The sequence below is a fragment of the Sorex araneus genome, chromosome 5 (genome assembly GCF_027595985.1).
Source record: "Sorex araneus isolate mSorAra2 chromosome 5, mSorAra2.pri, whole genome shotgun sequence".
NCBI lineage: Eukaryota > Metazoa > Chordata > Mammalia > Eulipotyphla > Soricidae > Sorex > Sorex araneus.
Window position 1 is genome coordinate 165,343,314 of NC_073306.1, and position 20,538 is coordinate 165,363,851.

General features: G+C 34.1%; 1 protein-coding gene across 7 annotated transcripts in view; it reads left to right on the forward strand.

Annotated features, from left to right (window-relative positions):
- Positions 1–20,538, forward strand: part of PCDH7 (protocadherin 7) — a 440,353-nt gene that overhangs the window by 225,158 nt on the left and 194,657 nt on the right. For 2 of the 7 annotated variants that reach the window (XM_055138570.1, XM_055138571.1), the window contains exon 3: positions 11,726–11,821. The exons of the other annotated variants lie outside the window; for them this stretch is intronic. In XM_055138570.1, coding sequence (XP_054994545.1) covers positions 11,726–11,814 — 89 coding nt within the window. In that variant the 3' untranslated portion in view covers positions 11,815–11,821. The remainder of the gene's footprint in view (positions 1–11,725; positions 11,822–20,538) is intronic. 7 annotated transcript variants of the gene reach the window in all.

Here is a 20,538-nt window from a genome sequence, read left to right on the forward strand (position 1 = left end):
GCCACCAGGACCACACCTAACAGTACCGCTTGCCACCATGCAGTTATTCGGGGTTAAACCTAGGGTCTCACACATGAAAGGCATCTGATCAATCATTTGAACCATGTCCTTGATTCCTTTTACATTGAACTCTTTAAATATCTCTTATCATTATCAGTGTGAACACAACATCGCCAAACTCTACAACAGTGATAATCCAGGTTGGATGGGATGTAACATAAAAGGCAACCAATCTCAACTAACCAAACAGCAACACAGAAGGCTTAACCTGTAACAACATTTTAGTAATCCTGCATTCACTGATTTAATGTCTCTCTGGTAAGATACAATTCACACGAATTTTATTCTAAGGAAGTAGTTTTTGATTGTCCCATTAGCAATATATTGGTAACAAGCACTGCAGCACTGTAGCACTTTTGTCCCATTGTTATCTATTTGCTCGAGTGGACACCAATAACATTTTCACTGTGAGACTTGTTGTTACTGTTTTTGGCATATCGAATATGACACGGATAGTTTGCCAGGCTCTGCCATGCGGGCGAGATACTTTCGGTAGCTGAAAAAAATTGTTGTGGGTCTATTATGGAGGCAGGCTTGAGGAGTAGTTGGGAAAATTAGAGACAATGGTGGAGGAACAATGACAGTGGTGGTGAGAATGTTGTTAGAGTATTGAATGCCTATAACAAATCATCATAAACAAAGTGTTTATATAAAATGTAGGGGTGAAAATTTATATAAGTAGGCCTTACCTATTTCATGTAATTCCAAAATGTGTTAGCACAGAATTTCTTTAAAAGTTTTATAAATGACAGGTAAAGCATTTTTTTTCTATAACAAGATCCAAATATAAAATAAAACAATGCAATACATTTTAGATTTCAGAATTGAAAACTTATTTATGTAAATGAGAAATGTTTTATTATACTGTGTTTTCCCTTTTTTACATAGGTTAAAATAATATAGCAATCACAAATTGGCTCTGATGTATTTTCTGATCCTTCTCTTAGCCATTTCTTAAAGTTCTGTTGAAACAAGTTATATAAAGTAAATTTGTTAGATCTTTAAGGGAAAAATTGTGCAAGAGAGGGCAAATGGGGATATTGGTGGAGGAACGGTCACAGTGGTGGTGTTGGAACACTACATGCCTGAAACAACTGTATAATAAACAACTTCGTAAATCTCAGTATTTTTAATAAAAATAAAATTAAAAAATTAGAAGTAATGCCTTAAGGCTATAAGTAAAAAGAATCTTAGGACCAATGATATTAAAATACAGTTCTCAATATTATAGAAAAGTCATATTATATTCAACGAATATATATGAACTATTTATAATAGTTCATATTATAATTTATGATAAGTTATTTATTTATAATAAGTTATTGATTTATTTTAGTAAGTTAAAAGTGCATAGCTATTTTGTTTGATTGTAAATATTGATTTGAATGTTTACAATAAAATGACCTCATATAACTTAAAAAGGTAGAGAAAAGCTTTTATCATCCTGCTTTCTGAACTGACATTAACGTTTTTTGACAAATTCAGTTATGCTTGACTAGTAAAGATTTCAAAAAGGTTATTTATGCTTTTCTTAACATAAACTTCTGTTAATTGATATGATGATTAAACAGAAATGACCTAAGAAAGTTATTTCCACTACAGAAAATTTATGACATTTATTTTACCAGTAGAAAACTTATAGCAGCAATATGAAAAAAGTAAATATTGTTTATTATGTACAAATAGAGAGCATACACTAAAACACACCTCTCAGAGAGTCCAGCAAGCTACCGAGAGCATCCCGCCTGCACGGCAGAGCCTGGCTAGGTACCTGTGGCACATTCGAAATGCCAAAAACAGTAACAACAAGTCTCACAATGGAGATGTTACTGAGGCTCTCTCAAGCAACTCGATGAGCTATGGGACGGGACAATAGTGCTATACTAAAATAAAGATGTACTTGCTTTTTATGCAATTCCTTAAACATAACTATCATTTTTACTAAACATTATGTGGCATGTGCCTTATTTTTAATTATCATTTCTACTTGGGAAGTATAGTGGTATATTATTATTGTTATTACTATTATGCTGGTTTGGGGGCCACCCCCACCTGTGCTCAGGGCTGGCTGCTGTTCTGCACTCAGAAACCACTCCTGGTGCTGTGAGGGACCAGATATGGCAGTGGGGAATCAAACCCAGGTCAGCAGCGTGAAGGGCAAGTACCCTACCCTCTATACTATCACTCTGGCCCTTACTGAAGTATATATTAAACTTATTACCAAAATATAAAAGAGCATTTATGTCATAAGGGGAAAGAAAAACAGGTTCTTCACATAAATTAGCAAAACCATATGCTGTTTATTAGAGCTGATGCTAGCCAAGCAATTCAGACAGCTGATGAAATAAAAAGAAATCAGCAATTTTTTGGAAGTATGAAAACATGTGCACATGTACAACGCTCATGCAGTTGTATCATCTGTCATATTTCTCAAGAGTATACCGTATTTTATAGACTTGAAATAAAACATGAATTTATACATGCATAATTAAATAAGCTATATGCTTTGAGAGAGTAATGTTGCCCAAATTTGGCATTTTAGTTCATGTAAATTTAAATGGAAGCATTTAAAAAGAATTTTCATGTATTAAGTAAATTCCAATTTAGAATATGCTGGTTCTCTCTTTATATATGAATATGCTGAAAATAAAATAATGGAAAATGTTTAACTTAGTGTCTGTTTTACAGTCAAAGAACAACTTGGGTTTTAAAAATAAAATACATTAACTAAGAGCAGTGTGCAAAGTATTTCAAATGAGGGGTTGGGTGAGCAGACTGGTTTCCATTCTTTTCATTCTACATATCCATGAATAATCATTCCTTGAGGTTTAGAATTATAAATAACCATAGAGTGACGTTGTTTAAACTTCACAAAGAAAATCATCCATTTTGTTTTCATTTTCATTTGGATAAATTCAAAATGGCATTGCACAGTTTCTGCTAATCTTATTCAAGACTGCAACATTTTTGACCAAAAATAATTGTTTCCCAAATGAGAGTACAGTATTACATTTATGTGGTTAAATTCACTCAGAATTGACAATACTTGGCTGACATGACGACATTAGAATATGAGTGCTGATACTTAGAAAAGAGAAGTAGCAGCAAAAAATTTAAAGACACAGTAAAGAACCTCATAGCAAACTGTGATCTAGAAAAGAAGGCTGGATAGAGATTTGTATATTAGAGTTTCATTATAAAATGCATACATTGTTTTCACATCTGTGCATACTTGTATATGTTGAGAAAGATGAGTGTAGAAAAGTGAAGGTAAGGTGGTTCAATATTTAATATTAGCTAATAGAAGTTACTTGTGAATATAAAATAATGAGTAATTACGGAGTTAGATGCCACTCTGTTTAAAACATAAAGCTTTAATATTAAAATCAGGAAATTTAAGGTTATAAAGTAAATAAACCTCTGACATAAGTTTTATTATATATATTTATTAGAACAAGTTTCTTTTGGAAATAAATATGGCAATTGTCTGAATGCATATTGTCTGGAATAAAGGCTCATATAACTTTATTAAAAATCTAATATACTAGACTTTATACAATTTTAGAACAGAGACCAGTTTTCTATGTTCATTATAGCTATAGTTATTAGGACGCTATGCAGGATAGAATACAAGTTTAGAAAGTAGATGATCGCTCAATTAATTTGGAAATAAATTACTAGTGTCTGGAGTCCTGGACCAACTACATTTGACGAAATTTACTTGGATTTTGTGATTATTTTATTTCATAATAATTTAGTCTGAAATAACTTATGGTAGTTGAGAAATTAGTCAAAATGATTATTGAGTATCAAACATCACTTAAGGAAATGAAGAATGAAATAAACTAATATTAATCTCTGTATTATGCTGCAAATGTTTTTACCTAAGAGCATGTTTTTCTTACTGATCACTAGCATTGTTAATACAGTGATTCTTTGTGTATGAGAAAATATTTGTTTCAGAGAATTCTAAATCTTGGACTTAATGGAGAGTACATTTTGTACTTAAAATCCATGCTTTCCTACTAAGAATATTTTATCTTCTGTTCTAAGAGCATGCAAGAACAGGAAATCTTTGTTTTATAGTTGCAAAATAGATTTTTAAAATATTTTATCTACCAGGGGCTTTAAAGATCAAAGATAATGTCAAGGTGGCACATACTTTGCATGGAGGAAAAAAAACATAACATTCTCTGCATATCATAGGCTTAACCAAGCTGTGTTCTCTGGATACTGACATTGAATGGCAGACTTTGTGAGTTAGTCCATGTTTAGAATACCGCATTCTCTAATAAAAATGGTTAAGATATTGGGATTAAATCATCTGGGTTAAAATGAAGATACAATTAAAATATAATTTCAAAGGCAAATTAAACATTCGTGTCAGAAACCTCCTGTAAATTTTTAAAGTTCTCTTTAAAGTTCTAACTTATATACATTTGCTACTATCTATGTTATCCCAATGTGAATTTCATTTATGAAGACCTTAGGTTACTTTTCTTAGAACTAAGGGTTGCTTTGTGTTTCTCCATGTTCTGAGAGAGTCAAGTTGAACATGGGTCAAGAGTCCAAGATCTCTGGTCTATTAGAGACATTCTCTAGAACTTAAGATTGCTTTGTCTTCATCGACTCTGTAGTAGAGTAAAGTTGACCATGGGTTGGACATTCTAGATCTTGGGTTCGTTGTGGTCTATTGGAGACATGCTTCTCTGTGAGATTTCAAAGACAGTTCATTTCATATTATTGTATTTTTTTTCTCAACCATATATATCCAAATGGGATTTCCATATCAGTTAAACTCCATTTCTGTTCTTTCTACCATAAAAGTGTTTAAAATTTCTGTTCTCTTCCTGGACCTCTACCTACCTCACTTTATTCTACGTTCTGAGCATAAAGAATTTACTTTCCTTAGGTATGCAGTAAAATCAACATATTTTAAAATAATTTAATAACTGCTCCATATGAAAATATGTATTTCATCTCAATCCTCAACACATTCTTCTTTGTGTTTTTCTTTTCTGGATCTGGGGTTACATCTGGCACTGCTCAGGGGTATTCCTGTTGGTGCTTGGGTATTATGCATTCCAGGGATGGAACCTGGCACTCTACATGCAAAGTATGCACTCCATCATTTTTGGCTATCTTCCTTAAACCTCAAAATATTCTTAATTAATAGGTTTCGTGAGTTCACAATAGGACAGTCAGGCAGGGGCTGAGGTCGGTTTGAAGAAAGGTCAAGTCAAAAACTACTGTTTCTCTGCTACAATATTATGTAGTTAGATATACTCTTCTTTCACTGGGATAATTTTACCTCTTTCATATAACATCTTTCCACTGGTCAATTCCCTTTTTAAAGTTCAGTCTGAGTATGTAAACTTTGAGAAGCCCTTTCTCATATTCTTTCTCTTCTTCAGCTTTTTACTTACGATACACCTCTCTGAGTGTACATCAGGATGGTATACTTGCTGTCTCTTTCGCATTTGTTTTTAAAATATGGTACTGAAATTTATAAAATATTTTATTTGTTTTAACATAAAGTTTCTTTTTTGGTATTGTCATGTGCATTTAAAATTATGTTTATGGTGCTTTAATTTTAAGCACCATAAATATAATTGATGACATACACCACATACAAAAGAATCTAAGTATAATTTCTGTGATTGCAGAAGTGTTCTGGGGCCCATGCTTTTAAGAGTCACTGACTAAATCAGTGTCTAGTACAAATTCAGCACCCTTAAAAATTTGATAAATAAAATGAACAGCCTAGTTAATTGAGAAGACTCTAGCTGTAGTGACTACACATGTTTTATAAAAACTCATAGTCTTTTCATGATTTTATTGACTTAAATAATTGTGTAAAATTTTACTTTCGGAAAAAAACCGATTTGGAATACCAGTTTTACCAATTGATTAAAATTATGTAATTAAAATCTTTAGCTGAATATGTTCATTATTCAGCTCAATGATCATCTATTAGTCATTGTTGCACTAAGATCAACCATGGGTTTGTACCAAAGGACATGGTGGCACATACATATTATTTTGAGTATAAATTAGACTTTCAGAGAGCAGATTTGAACACTTGAAATGTGAAAACAATTAAGAAAAATAACATAGATTGGCTAGAAGCTTTAAAAATGTATAATACAAATTCACTGAAATTTTAGTAAAATTATCAGAAAATTCTGTATATCTAATTCCACTATAGTCATAATAATTATTAGTATTATTATTATTTGCTTTTTGGGTCACACCCAGCGATACACAGGGGTTACTCCTGGCTCATGCACTCAGGAATTACTCCCGGTGATGCTCGGGGGATCATATGGGATGCTGGGAATCGAACCTTTGTTGTCCGCTTGCAAGGCAAACGTCCTACCCGCTGTGCTATCGCTCCAGCCCCAGTCATAATTATTTTTAAGAAATAATTTATAAAACTAAGAGCAATGGGCCAGAGAAATAGTGAAGTTGTTAGGATGCTTGCCTTGCACACAGCTGGCTTAAAAAAGTTCAATTCCTGACACAACATGTGACCCACCGAGATCCATTTAGGACCAGGAGAAAGTCCTAAGTATTGCCTGGTGTCACACACACACACACACACACATTCTCTATTCTTCATTTACAAAAAAAGCAAATCAGGCAATATTACACCTACATTGGGGCAATTTCCCCCATTCCAACAAGAACATGTAACTTTCCTTCTTTTTATTTATTTTTATTTTAATGAATCACCATGAGATATAGTTACAGATTTTCAAACTTGCATGATTACATTTCCGTCACACCATGTTCAAGTACCCATTCCTTCACCGTGCTTATTCTCCATCACCAATGTTTGCAGTATCCCTCCTGCCACCCTCACTCCTATCCCCGCCTGCCTATATGGCAGGTACATTCCTTCTTACTCTCTCTCTCTTTCTCAGTGTTATGGTTTGAAATACAGTACTAATTGGCCTTCATGTTTGGTCCATAGTCTACTTACTTTCAGCATACTATCTTCCCAAGCAAGCCCTCCAACCATCATTTACTTAGTGGTCCCTTCTCTATCCCAGCTGCCTTTCCCCCAGCATATGAGATTGCCTTCCAAGCTGCAGAGAGATCATCCTGGCCATTATCTCTTCTATCCTTAGGTGTTAGTCTCCTATTATGTTACTTTATATTTCACATATGACATTCCTTCTTTTTAAAGGATTTATTTTTTCCCTCCTATTGTAATCAAAGTATATTTCATCCTATTGGGCTACAGTTAACACAATCAAGTGAATCTCTTTCTCTTGCCAGCCCTTACAAACAATGAATAGTAGCAGTGTATTTACTAAAATGTCTCTAAAAAGATAAGTGTCTCAATGAATGTGGCCCCAAATCCAAAACCATAAATAAAATAAAAATACAAGTATCCAGTAACTATTATCTAGAAGAATAAAAAATCTGAAATCTCACTGCTTGGATAATGACCTCCACAAGAGAATACTCTGGGATGTTCATGATCAGAAGAGCACTGTATAGGTATAAGGGGGATGGAGGGAAAGTTTTGTCAAACCCACAGCTAAAATATCTGCTTTCTAGTTGGAAGAGAAATTTTACTTTTAAAATAGACCTCACCAATCAAACAAGGAAAATAATGTCATTGATAGAGATATTTATGCCTGATGGTAATGATATTTTCTCGTTTATCTTATACTGTACATACCAAATTTTGATTAAGTTTTTAAGGACATTAAGCAGAGGACAGTGGTGTCACTACCTAACTAATGCTCCTTTATATTTGTTTCATGTGTCTCCTCTATACATCTCGCATACTCCGCTGTTCCTCCCATAGAGCATATCATCTTTGCTCCGTGAAAGAACTTAAGACGTACAGCTCTCAGCAACCTCCTCTGACACCTTGCCTTAGGCTCTGTCAACTTCTCTTCTGAAAACTTTCTTTCATGATTTTACCCTTATCTTATTCAACCTTTTAGTGGTAGCGCAGTAAAGTACCTTCCACCTTTCACCCCCAGTCTCTACAAAATGTGGCTTTTATTTTACTGTTGACTTTAGAGACATTCCTTGAGGATCTTAACCAAACTGGTGCCTTTTCCCTCTCTGACATTGCCATTTGCCATTGTGATCACTGGACTCATTTCACTAGATCAACCAATTATTAGAATCAGAATATTACTATAGCACTGTAGCACTGTCGGCCTGTGGTTCATAGATTTGCTCGAGCGGGCACCAGTCACGTCTCCATTGTGAAACTTGTTGTTACTATTTTTGGCATGTAGATTACGCCATGGGTAGCTTGCCAGGCTCTGCCGTGCAGGCGAGATACTCTGGGTAGCTTGGCAGGCTCTCTGAGAGGGACAGAGGAATCAAACCTGGGTCTGCGACGTGCAATGCAAACGCCCAACCCGCTGTGCTTCATACATATTTTTCCAGAATCAAAATTTTAAAGAGGATATCTTTACAAGGTATCAATGCAGAATATTCACTATATGACACATTTTTTTCTAGATAAGCAATAATTCCTATTTGTTATTGCTCACTACAGGTTTAAACAAATCACAAACCATTTCCCCATCAACTTTAACTTTTACCTGGTATATATCCCCCTATTCTCTTCCTGTATATAAAATGTAGCCACAGTTTTCTATCAAGCACCCCTTATTATTTCATTGTCCTGGCCTTACCTACCTTTAAATATGAAAAAAATACCTTTCATTTTATTACCTTTATCCAGAAAATTATATTCTTTATTTATCGGTTGAATCTCTAAATGTCAACTTAATCATTTCTTTTATGATTCTGTTATTGCAGTTATCTATAACATCAGCTATTTATAAAATCATTTTATAGTACTTGTTTTATCCTGATAAGCTGTAGTGTTAATGTTGCTTTTTTGTGCACATATGTGTATTTTCCAAAATTTTTCTTAAGAATACCATTAACTATTTTTTTATCTCACAAAGCAGTGCTAACTTTCCAAATATATGACCTCATCATAGTTCATGAATTTTAAATCCAAATAAGAATTTTTCTGTGTATTATAAGATTTAAAATATTAATTGTATGTATTTTTAAAAGGTGCATTTTTTTTTTTTTTTTGCTGCTACTATCTGGCCACAAGTGAAGAGCATGTGGATTCTTTTCATTCTGGCTTGCAATATTCCCACATATGATTATTCCAAACACAAAATGCTACTCCCAAAATTATCACTCAGAGATATTTAAATGTAGGAATAATTAGGTTTATATATATTTTTTACTTTATATGACTGGGATATGTAGATTTTAATTTGATTTGATTTCTTATTTTTTTAATTCATTTTTGAGCTTGGCCCCTTAGTGATACTTAGGAACAACTCCTAATTCTGTGTTTGGGTTGATCTGTTCAGTTCCCCAGCTGACCAATCTTTGCTCAGGTTCAAGCTTCGGTTTTCTCAAGTGGCCCATTTGCTCAGGCAATGAAGTTCTCTCTTTAACCTAGGGTTTAGTTTGCTCTTCAAGACACTGTTCTCCCTTGAACACATACTTTGTTTGTCTCTTTGTCTCTTTCTTACTCTTTCCAGTCTGGAGAAGCCTGTGTTCTCTTTTAAAAACAGGCTTCCTATCTTTCTCTCTTCTCAAAAAAAAAAAAAAAAGAAATGTTTTTCATAAGAGAAATTTTAATTTAGTGTGTGAGTCTTAGCCCCAGGGAAGACCACCTTCAACATCCGTGACAATGAGACTGTTAGCCATCACAAGAGCAACAAAGGGGAGAGAAGGGACAAGAGGGGGACCTCCATTTTAATACATGAGATGCAACAACAGTTTGAACTTTTAAAATATAACACACAATACATGACAAAAAAAGCAAAGCTACAAAGAGAGTTCCACCACATCAACTGAGAAACCGACTTTACCGTTTTGCATTGCTTCTTTGAATCCAGCAGATCCAGATTCTTTATCTACTGCAAAATTCTTTGATCCTAATCTCTTATGATAACCAAATAGTTTTCAAATTTCTCAGTTCAAGGGCTGACTAATACTATTGGCTTAGTATTAGGTGGACCATGTTATTTCAAACAGAGATGCTGGCTGGTAGTAAGTAGTGTGTCAAAGACCAGAAGGGTTCAGAAACTGGAAAGTTATGAGACACCTTGTCTAAACAGGATTAAGTCAGAACCAAAAGGATTACCATGCTCCAAACTCCAAAGATCTTTGTGATAGCTACTTTCCTAAACACAGGGATTAAAGGTTAGAATCACAATCAGAAACAAGAATGCAAACATGCATTCATGAAAACCCTATCTTTAAAGAAATTCAGAAATGCTTTGGGTCTGCTGAAACTGATACTCTCAGGAATGTATAGATGAGACAGTCAAAATATTATTTTTCAGAGAAGTAAATTTAGTTTAAAATTTTTAAACAGTCTCATTCTAATGTTTTCATTTTTCAAGCTCTGATTTTTTATTGAGCTTAATTTTTCAGAACAGTTTTGGTGAGCATCAACGTTGAGAAGAGATTACAAAGACATTCATATGCTCGCTCCCCTGTAACATGCATAATCCTCTCCATTATCAGCATTTTCAAACCAGAGTAGATCACTGCTTTTCTCATAAAATATGCAAATGGTTTTCATAAGTTTATTTTTACAACATATAAAGACCTCTAGATAAAAAACTCAAAGCAATATATATTCATCTGCAGTTTGCATTTAAATATAATTATAAAGATGTTACAGATTTATTTTAAAAGAAAGGGAGTGGAGAAACTGCTAAGTAAAACATGTGCTTTGCATGATGGTTAGATCCCTAGTACCACTTAGTCCCTTGGGCATCAAAGGGAAACCCCCTAACCTAGAGTTGATAGTAACTCCTGGAAACAACTAGATGTGGCCCTAAAACTAAATTAAACTAAATGAAATTAACTAAAATAGAATCAAAACAAAGAAATGAAACCATTAAAAGCAAAGTCCATTGCAGTGTATCGTCTTCGGATGTGATATTATCTCATAGATTGGTATCATCCTAATAACTGGCCATTATTAAAAACAAAATAATTTATTGTTATCAACTGCTTACTAAACATTTCAATTGTATTATTTCCCATAAAGTTCTATATAGTAATTTTAAGTTACATATATGCCACATAAAAACAAGCTTATAAAATATTATAAATCATAAACATTTTTTACAACTCCATTTGTTCAGTCGCACAAATTATATAAGAATTTATTTTAATTTTTTATTAAGTTAACAAATCAAACCTGCACATCCTTTGCAAAATGCAAAAAAGAAGTTGAGCAATATATCAAATTGATAGAGGAACATGAAAAAGCAACACTAACCCTACCATTTATTGCGGAAAACTTACTACATATATTTAGCATTGTTTTTTTCCTATAGTTCTTCTTAAACCTGTGTCAAAATAAAGAACTTTATATTTCAGATTTCTGCTTTAAGCTTCTTATCAATAAGTTAAGTGAGAGCAGAGCCCCACTATATATCCCTGGACTTGCCATTGTTCAGATTAACACCTTTCAAAATACAGAATCTATTTGAATGCCTTTAAAATGTATCACGACCTAAAAACAAAGCTCAGGGATTTTAGAATTGTTGTATTGACAAGGTCTATGGATGGACACCTTTGTGTAGGGACTGCTGATTTTCCCTTTACATATTTCCACATCTCCCTTCCCCAGGTGTTGCTGCCATCACTACCTTTCCCTTCCTCCCCTTTCCTCATGGCAAGACGCATGGAAGAAGAGTGCTGTTAAGGCCTCTCCATTAATCAACAGGTATGGTGAATCTCATGAAGCAGGGTAGCTGCCCCTCTCCTGCGTTCTCCATTGACAGTCTGTCTCTTTCACATTGACCCCCTACTCAGACAACTGATATGGAAAACTTGTTCAGCTGAGTAGATCTTTTCATATTTCAGCATGCAATGCCTCTCAGAATTCCATGCAGACTTCCATGTTTTTTTTGTAATATAAAAATATAGAGGAATTCATGAACTCATTTTCAGAGAAAGGGGCTCAAAAATTTCTGCAACTAATGATGACAGATGAAAATAACAGAACTTCTGCATTTATTTATTTATTCCATTTTCAAAACCCAGCAGTTGTTTATATGACATGACTTTGGAAACTATGACAAGGGGAAATTTTCTGAACTTTTAATCATTGTTAGTCATTACAGAACCTGCCTTTTCAAAAGCATTGCACAAAATTGTGTACATATTTAATAATGATGACTACTCTCCGGACTAGAGAAAAGCTCACATAGCATAATTCAAATAAAATCAAATACTCTACAAAATCCTGTCGTTCAGATGTGAAAGCTGAATGAGTTGACTGATAATGTTAATTGCTTTCTGCCAAGCCTTCTTTGGTAAAGTCAATTGGTGGCATGTGTATGAGATAGAAGGGACTATTTCTCAATCCAATCCCAAGATTGTCTTTGTTCTCTGTGCTACCCACAGTGAAAGGAGCTCATCCCTCAGGCTTCAAACTCCAGCAGACTCAAAGTCAATTGAGCATAAACACTCAGTGGTCACAGGAAAACACCTGCCTCCTTGATTTCCCTTTTCCCTAGAGGAACTGGTTCTCCTAGCACCTGCTGGGGCTTGTTCCCAGGATGTCAGGCTCTAAATTACATCACAACAACTCAACAGCATCTTCAGGACATGTGACTAGAGGACTGCCTTTGGGCTAGGGAAATTATTGGCAAATGTCTTTTAAAGTTAGTGGGTGTGTCTACAGTAGTGCATCATTTGCTGCAGTCTTTAAAATGGTAACATACAGAGGCTTGGTTGTGTATATAAAAGACACAGTCTTTTGCTTTATGCGCATCTTTGCTGATGTAACCAGTAATCATTAAGGATGGGTGGTGTGATTGCATGTCCCTCAAGATCCTATCTGCCCAGTTTCGTTTGTTACACTTTTAACCTTGGGTACACGCTATGCTCTGGCCTTCACATCTTTCTCAGTGGGGATAATTGTTCATGACCACAGGCCTTTGGACAGTTGAGTTCCATCTCAAGAGATTTATTCCCAAGACTGTTTAGGAAACTCACAGCAGCAAAAGAACAGTTAACATGGATTGATGGCTGGGGAGATAGCTCCCCATGGGCTGATTGCAGGCCCTGCATGTTGAGGTCCGGAGTCTGATCCTCAGCGCTGTACGGGTTCCCTGAGTACCTCCAGGGGTGATCCTAAGTGCTAAGCCAGAAGTAATGCCTGTACACCATCAGGTTTGACACTGTAATTTTAAAAATTAATTATAAAACAAAAAGCATAGACTGAGCATTTATGTACACACTTTGTTTAATAAACTTCATTTCCCATTTACTTAATGTATATACATGAAGGAACAGAGTCAACCATTTTTGACATTATATGTATTTGACAGATTTTATTTTTAAATAAAGAGAATTAAAGAAATATAAGCAACCAACAGCACTCAAAATTGACTATAATGTAGATGTCTTTTTATGAAGTTTCTCCTGAATACTGCTAACCCAATCTAGAATTCTTACTTTTGCTCAACTCTTGTTTCCAAAGTATTAATCCATTCTATTGCTTATGAGTTGATCTACTAATGAGTATTGATTACTCATTAAATAAATAAAAATGAAAGAATATTTGTAAAACACTCATTTGTCTTTTTAATTTTCTATAGGCTAGATTTTCCCTTTCATAATGTTTTCAACTACTTTGTTTTTATTCCCCTTAACTTATTCCCCTTAATTAATTAACTTCACAGATGGTTCCATCCATCTTTCTCATAATAAATATTTCTCCCCAAAGTTTAGATGACCAATACAAAATTAAATGAGTATTTTCTGAAATTCTATGTGCAGAAATAATGCAATTTAAAAAGCTGTTCAATCTCATGGTAAAAAAAAAAAACATAAATATACTCACATCTCATATGAAAGAAGGGATGTTCAGCTATGCTCTTATAAATAAATTGAGAAAAACAAATCATACAAATTATTTTTAAAACTATAAGAAAATAAAGGAATTGAGTATCAAAGAACTGTATCAATTTACCTTAAAAACAAGGGAGAATAAAATTTTGGTGAAGAAAACAGAAGAAATCAAGCACAAAAAAGAATCTTTGAAAACAAAATGGAAATATTTTGAAACAGTGAGTAAATTTAAAAGCAATAAAATACTGATGGAAATGTAACATTCTAAGCCATAGGCACTGACAGGCATTTAAAGGAATGTGAAATAAAAGTGGGAAGGAAAAAACGATTAATGCAGTTAGAGAAAAAGACCTTAAGAGATTATGTTTTCTTTATTCTTAGAAAAGCTTATGAGGTAAATTATCAAAAGAGAAAGAAACCTTGAGATACGTCAATTTGTGTACAGTATTTTTCTTGTGCTTTTTCTTGTGCTTTTTATATTGGAACAATGTTTTTGACAGCAAAGTTAGGACTTGAACATTAACTATTAAGCTACTATTTGAATGAAAGTGTTATGCGTAAAGAGAAACTCTGAAACAGAGCCAGAGAGAAAATGAGGATACAAGAGAAAGAATTCCTCTCCACCATACTCTATCAATATTATTGTAGAATCAATCTAATGTATTATCTCTGAATATAAGGGTATTTGTGTGTGTGTGTGTGTGTGTGTGTGTGTGTTGGTGGTGCCTGGAGCATAAAACAAATATTTACTGAATTAATCATGGAATTTTAAGCGTTGGAGGAGAGATTACTGCCAACCAATCCAATCTCCAGTTGCTGTACAACCCTTAATGCCATTATAAGACTGATTCAGCTGTTTGAACAATTCCAGTGACACAAAATCCAGAGGTAGATGACACTGTTTTGAGATATCTTTAACTTCCTGGCTTTTCTCTTCTATTTAACTAAAGTCTGCCTTCCTGTAACTTGAATCTATATATCCTAAGCTTTCTTCTGGAGATAATACAAAAATAAGTTCTACTCTTTTTCTAAAGAAAAGCACTTCCAAGAACTAAATTCAGATAAGTACTCAGCTGTACTGTCAGGGTAAATTATGTCTCTCTCTATTATTGTCTGGGGTTTATAGTCCTAGTATTGCTAATTGCTCTGCATTATAAGGTTGCAAGTATTTTTGCATTCCCCTTATTCTTATCTAGGACCAATTGTACTGTCTTTTTTATATAAAACACAGAATTGTGGAAGTAGTTGTCAGTTTATATTTTTACCTAAAGTCAATTTAAAGATTCATGAACATCTCTTTAAATAAGTCAGGAAAGGGAAAGTGGAAAATGGTGCACAATTTAAAACTGAAAACAACGTTGGTCCTAATTTCAAAATAATGAAGGTGTTTTGGAGAGAACATCAGTATTTAAAAATAGTATAGAATAGTATAGGTTAATAAAAAAAGCAGATGATTAACATATAAAATTAACTTTAAAACAATAACAGTTGAATATTAAAGGATTCTCAGCCTTTCTTTGTTATTGTTGCTGAATACACATCTTGGTTTGAAGTGGTTTCTGAGATGAATCTTTTTCAAATAACTCCATTAACCCTATAACGTGTGGCAGTTAATAAAAACAAAAGGAAACCCCCAAATCTTTAAATGTATACTGATATCCATGAGGGTAAAAGATAAAAGAAAATTTATTTTTCATGCAAATTTTAATGCCAATAGCTAATATTATGTCTTAGTATGTAGCAATAAGTTATACATATGGAAAAACAGGGCAAATGGTGAAAAGATATGTGAAGCGTACTCTTTCCCATATGGGCTCTTCATAATGAAAGTTAATGCAAGTAAGTTCTTCCTTTATGTGAATACTTTCTTAGTGTCAAATAATTGTCAGTGGTTCTTGCTAAATTCTATTTATGAGTACATTATGGCACTTTCTAGAGGTCCTTCCCATCTGACTTTCAGTTAGTACTTACACAGAATATATGGCCTTTTCTAGAACTGGGGAATTTAATTAATTTGCTGGCAGAGAATACTTTTTATGCCACATGCCTTTTTCCTGACCCTATGCAAGATTTTCATTTCCAAGTGTGCTTCATATATTATAAAACCATATAATCTTAATGAATGTCTTCCATATGGTAATTACAGTGCTTTACTTTATATTCTCAAGAGCTCCAGTTCCTACATAAATTCTCTCTCTGTAATCCTGAATATGGCTTTGCAAGTTGCCTGAATATATATGCTCCTTCTGCTTTTTTAGATTCATTCCCAAAGCTATACGCTTTAGGTATTTTATTATATGTAGGATATCTAGGCAGTAGTCTTAAAGTAACATACAACCTCTCTATGCTTTATCTGCCACTGCTCTTGAAGGTGTACACTGTGTTCAACATACGTATTTTAGTATCTTTTATTCTTTTTGTATTTTATCTGAAAGCAATGAAACAGGAGATATGGATTCATCCTTTAGACACAAGAATGTCAGGAAAATGAGAGATCTGATTAATGCTGGGATGCAGAAAGAAAGAGAGAAAGAAAGAAAGAGAGAAAGAAAGAAAGAAAGAAAGAAAGAAAGAAAGAAAGAAAGAAAGAAAGAAAGAAAGAAAGAAAGAAAGAAAGAAAGAAAGAAAGAAAGAAAGAAAGAAAGAAAGAAAGAAAGAGAAGGAAGGAAGGAAGGAAGGAAGGAAGGAAGGAAGGAAGGAAGGAAGGAAGGAAGGAAGGAAGGAAGGAAGGAAGGAAGGAAAAAAAGTAATCAAATGATCATCTTGTGTTTCTCAGGCTTGATAAATAATTAGATAAATATCAGGCAAATTGATTTAAAAATCACAAATATTTATTATTGATATGTAAGCATCGCATGTATATGGTAGAACTATTGAAAGCAAATAATTGAATTCAGGTAGAAAGTGGGGTGGGGATAAAAAGGTCAATTAGGATGTTTATGAAGAAGAAACAATAAAACAATTATACATGGATTTTGGTGTGACCTAACCACTGAAGTATTACGTTTTTCTTGGTACCGTGGGGAAGAAGTAAAAAGATCCCTTTCTTTATGCATGTAAGTGTCTTTTCAAAGGCAACTCAACTCAGACTTCAAAAGCTCTTTCGATGGAGTCAACCTTTGCCAAAGATATATTTGGGGTTAGCAGATTTTTTGCTCCCCTACCCTAGCTGATTTTTAACATGCTTTCCAATTTTCTACAGAATATGGAAACTAGGAATTTTAGAAATTAGGGTGTTGTTCCAGGTTTGCCAGACTATATTTAACCTCTCTGGTGCATAGTTTCCTTATCTGTAACATATGGAGACCTCACTACATCATGGAAGGGGCACACTCTTTAGCGATAACAAGTGTTGACTTATTTTTCTTTCTGACCTTTCTCTTGAGAAGAATTCTGAGAACTTGTTTTGATTCAATGGCAGAGAGCTAGGATCATGTTACAGACTTCTTACATAACATCTCTGAGAAGTCCTTTAATTCTAAAAAGAAAAGAAAACACATATATATGATTGCCTCTGACCTAAGCTACTATATTTTCCTTCTGATGTAGAACAGGTACTTCTGTGCTTTTGAAAATATGTGAATCTAAGAAAAATTTAGGTGGCTGTTTAAGAAGACAGATTGAGCACAGGAGAGTTACTGAGAATATTTAAAACACCTTAATGCAGATAAAAGACAAAGAATCCAAATCATTCTTTGAGATTTTTAAGGGCAAAGCAAATCGAAGCAGGTCTAAATGAAAGAAAATTGCTTCCATATAAGGACAAACTATATTCTCTTAAGAAACTCAATAAATTTTGCTCCACACAATAGTCTACGTTCTGAAATCTGGATAAATGAAGAAGGTAAAACTTAGGTTGCACAGTCATTTCTCAAAAAAAAATATTAAAGGAATTAATTCATAAGTTAGTAGACCAAAGGAATTCCAATGTTATTGTGGCATGTAAATCCATGATAATTATCAGGTAGAATAAGCAGTAGTTTTCTGCTGGAATCAGTGATGTAATTAATGATCACTAATCCAGTGTAATTGGTTATTGTGAATTTGTAATAAAATTTATGTAATTGTTAAACTAATCTTATTGAAGGTACTTTTTTTGAAGAGAAAGTAGAAATTCTCTCAGACCTTTATATTATTTTTTTCTAGCTGGATACTATTTGCGATCATAATTTTAAATGTTATTTCTCTATTTCAGTATAAATTAGTTGTCATAAAGATAACTTAAATCATTGATATAGTTTATTAACTGGGTGATGTGAAGTAGAGTTGGAGGCCACCGAGTGTGCGCAGAACCTATTCTCAGCCTGTGCTCCCGAGTGACCTCCCGCCAACCATGTTTGGAGTACGTTAGGGCTGGAGCTATAGCACAGCAGGTAGGGTGTTTGCCCTGCATACGGCGACCTGGGTTTGATTCCACCACCCCTTTCTCAGAGCCCTGCAAGCTAACGAGAGTATCCCACTCACACGGCAGAGCCTGGCAAGCTACCCGTGGCATATTCGATATGCCAAAAACAGTAACAATAAGCCTCACAATGGAGATGTTACTAGTGCGCGCTAGAGCAAATAGATGAGCAAGGGGATGACAGTGCTACAGTGATAAGTGCTGCTGGGGTTTAGACACAGGCTGGCATGATCATAGCAATCATTTGTCTCCCATATTATTTCTCCAGCCCTGAAAAAGCAATTTAATGATAATTTTCTTTATCAGTATTGAAACATAAAGCATACACATGAATTCATAAATTATTTTATCTGGAAATCATTAGAAACACGTCTTATTTCAAATCCAGCTCAAAAAAGAAAGAAACTAATGTGTTCAAGTGTTCAAGGTCACAGTGAGAAAGCTTTAGCCCAGATTTTTTGAATTGCCATCTGGGGTAACCAGATTTACACAGTAGACTCTTCAAAGTATAGATTTTAGTGAATTGACCCTTTTTTGATGTGTCCTTGGATGCACTGCTTATCTTGACTCAACTAGATGAAGTGAGGGAACAAATATTTCTATTTCTAAAGTACAGAAAGACGTTAGGTGAACTTGAGCTCCTGAAGGGGTCATTAGAAGTTGCCATCCCTTAGCTAAGTTTGACAGTATAATTATTTTGCAATCAAATAACAGATCTTAAGAGATAGTAAACCAGTCAAAAATATTGTCCAGCCTGTTCCATATACACTTTTCATTTTTAGTAGGACATATACAGTCCTTCTTAGGAGAATGAAGTTGTTAGACAACATAACATACTTATAGTTTAATATTTTACTCACTTTTAAAATCTTAATGAATTAATAATGATTATTCAGAAACCTGTTCCACCTTAAAACTGGCAGCTGAATAATCTTATCATGATAATCTTGTGGTGGTTTTAAATACCAGTGTACACACATACTGCATTACCTCACCTCTACCAGAGTTTAAAACAAATAAAGCTCAGCAAGTTACCACAAATGTATTATGGTGAGCATTAACCAATATCAGCCATCATTACTTGAGCTTGCTAGTCACTTTAATCAGGAAAACAGGAGTCATTGAAAGAATTGGAACATCTGATTATCAAGGGAAATGTTAGCCTGGGCAAATTAACTGGCTGTAATAGGATATGAGTTAATTGTCCTGGGGAAAATGTTGTTAGACACCACAGTGCACTTTGTCAGGGTTTTAATTCTTTGTGATCTTTTCTGAGTGTAGCAATGTGATACTCAGTGTACTAAAGTCATGAAGAAAATGCAGAAAATTGTTCTAAAACAACAAAGAAATGTAGCTTCCATTTTTAAATGGTGCTACTTGTGAGATAATGAAAAACGTGGTCAACGTCAAACTTTTTTGATTTCTGATTTGTTACAATGATAACAAAAAAGGAGTTTGGAGTTTTGCAAAAGTGATTGTATTGCAAAGCTTTTTTCACATAAAACCCATATTATCAAGGACTTTTAAAAATTATTTCTAAGTTGATTATCGAAAATTTTGCCTTGTATTTCTTCAAATATATAGATTAATCAATCTTGTATAGGTATAGTAAGAACTTCATACAGTGTAAGTGTATAAAGTGTACAATCTATTTTATTTAAGGGGACTGAAACTATTATTTTGGAAATCAGCAGAAAGTTTAATTTCAACTAATACATTAATTTGTTTTATTGCACCTCTGGATCACATTAGAGTATTTGCATATTTTTTATGTTCATTATGAATGAGAAAAGATACAAGAATCAAAAAGTTGGTTATAGTTTGCAACTTTTCAACTTAACATTCTGGCACCTGGACATGGCCCAAGTGTAAAGTACATATTCAGCAAGTATTAGACTATGGATTTATCCCCAGTAGTATTGGGTCCCCTGAACAGTTTCAAAGAAGACCCATATAATGCCCTCGGCCCAGATAAGATGCTCAGCATCCAGAGATGCTGAGCGTGAAAAGGACCCTCTGCTCCTAAAGACTTTGATTCCAGAGGTCTTCTAACCCACTTTGGCACCCAGAGCGGCTTCTTACAGCAATGCATTGGGACTGTGAACTGAGCTAAAATATCAGAAATTCAAAACCGCGTGGCTGCTGTCGCGGCCACACGAGTTTATAGAGTCTTCATTCTC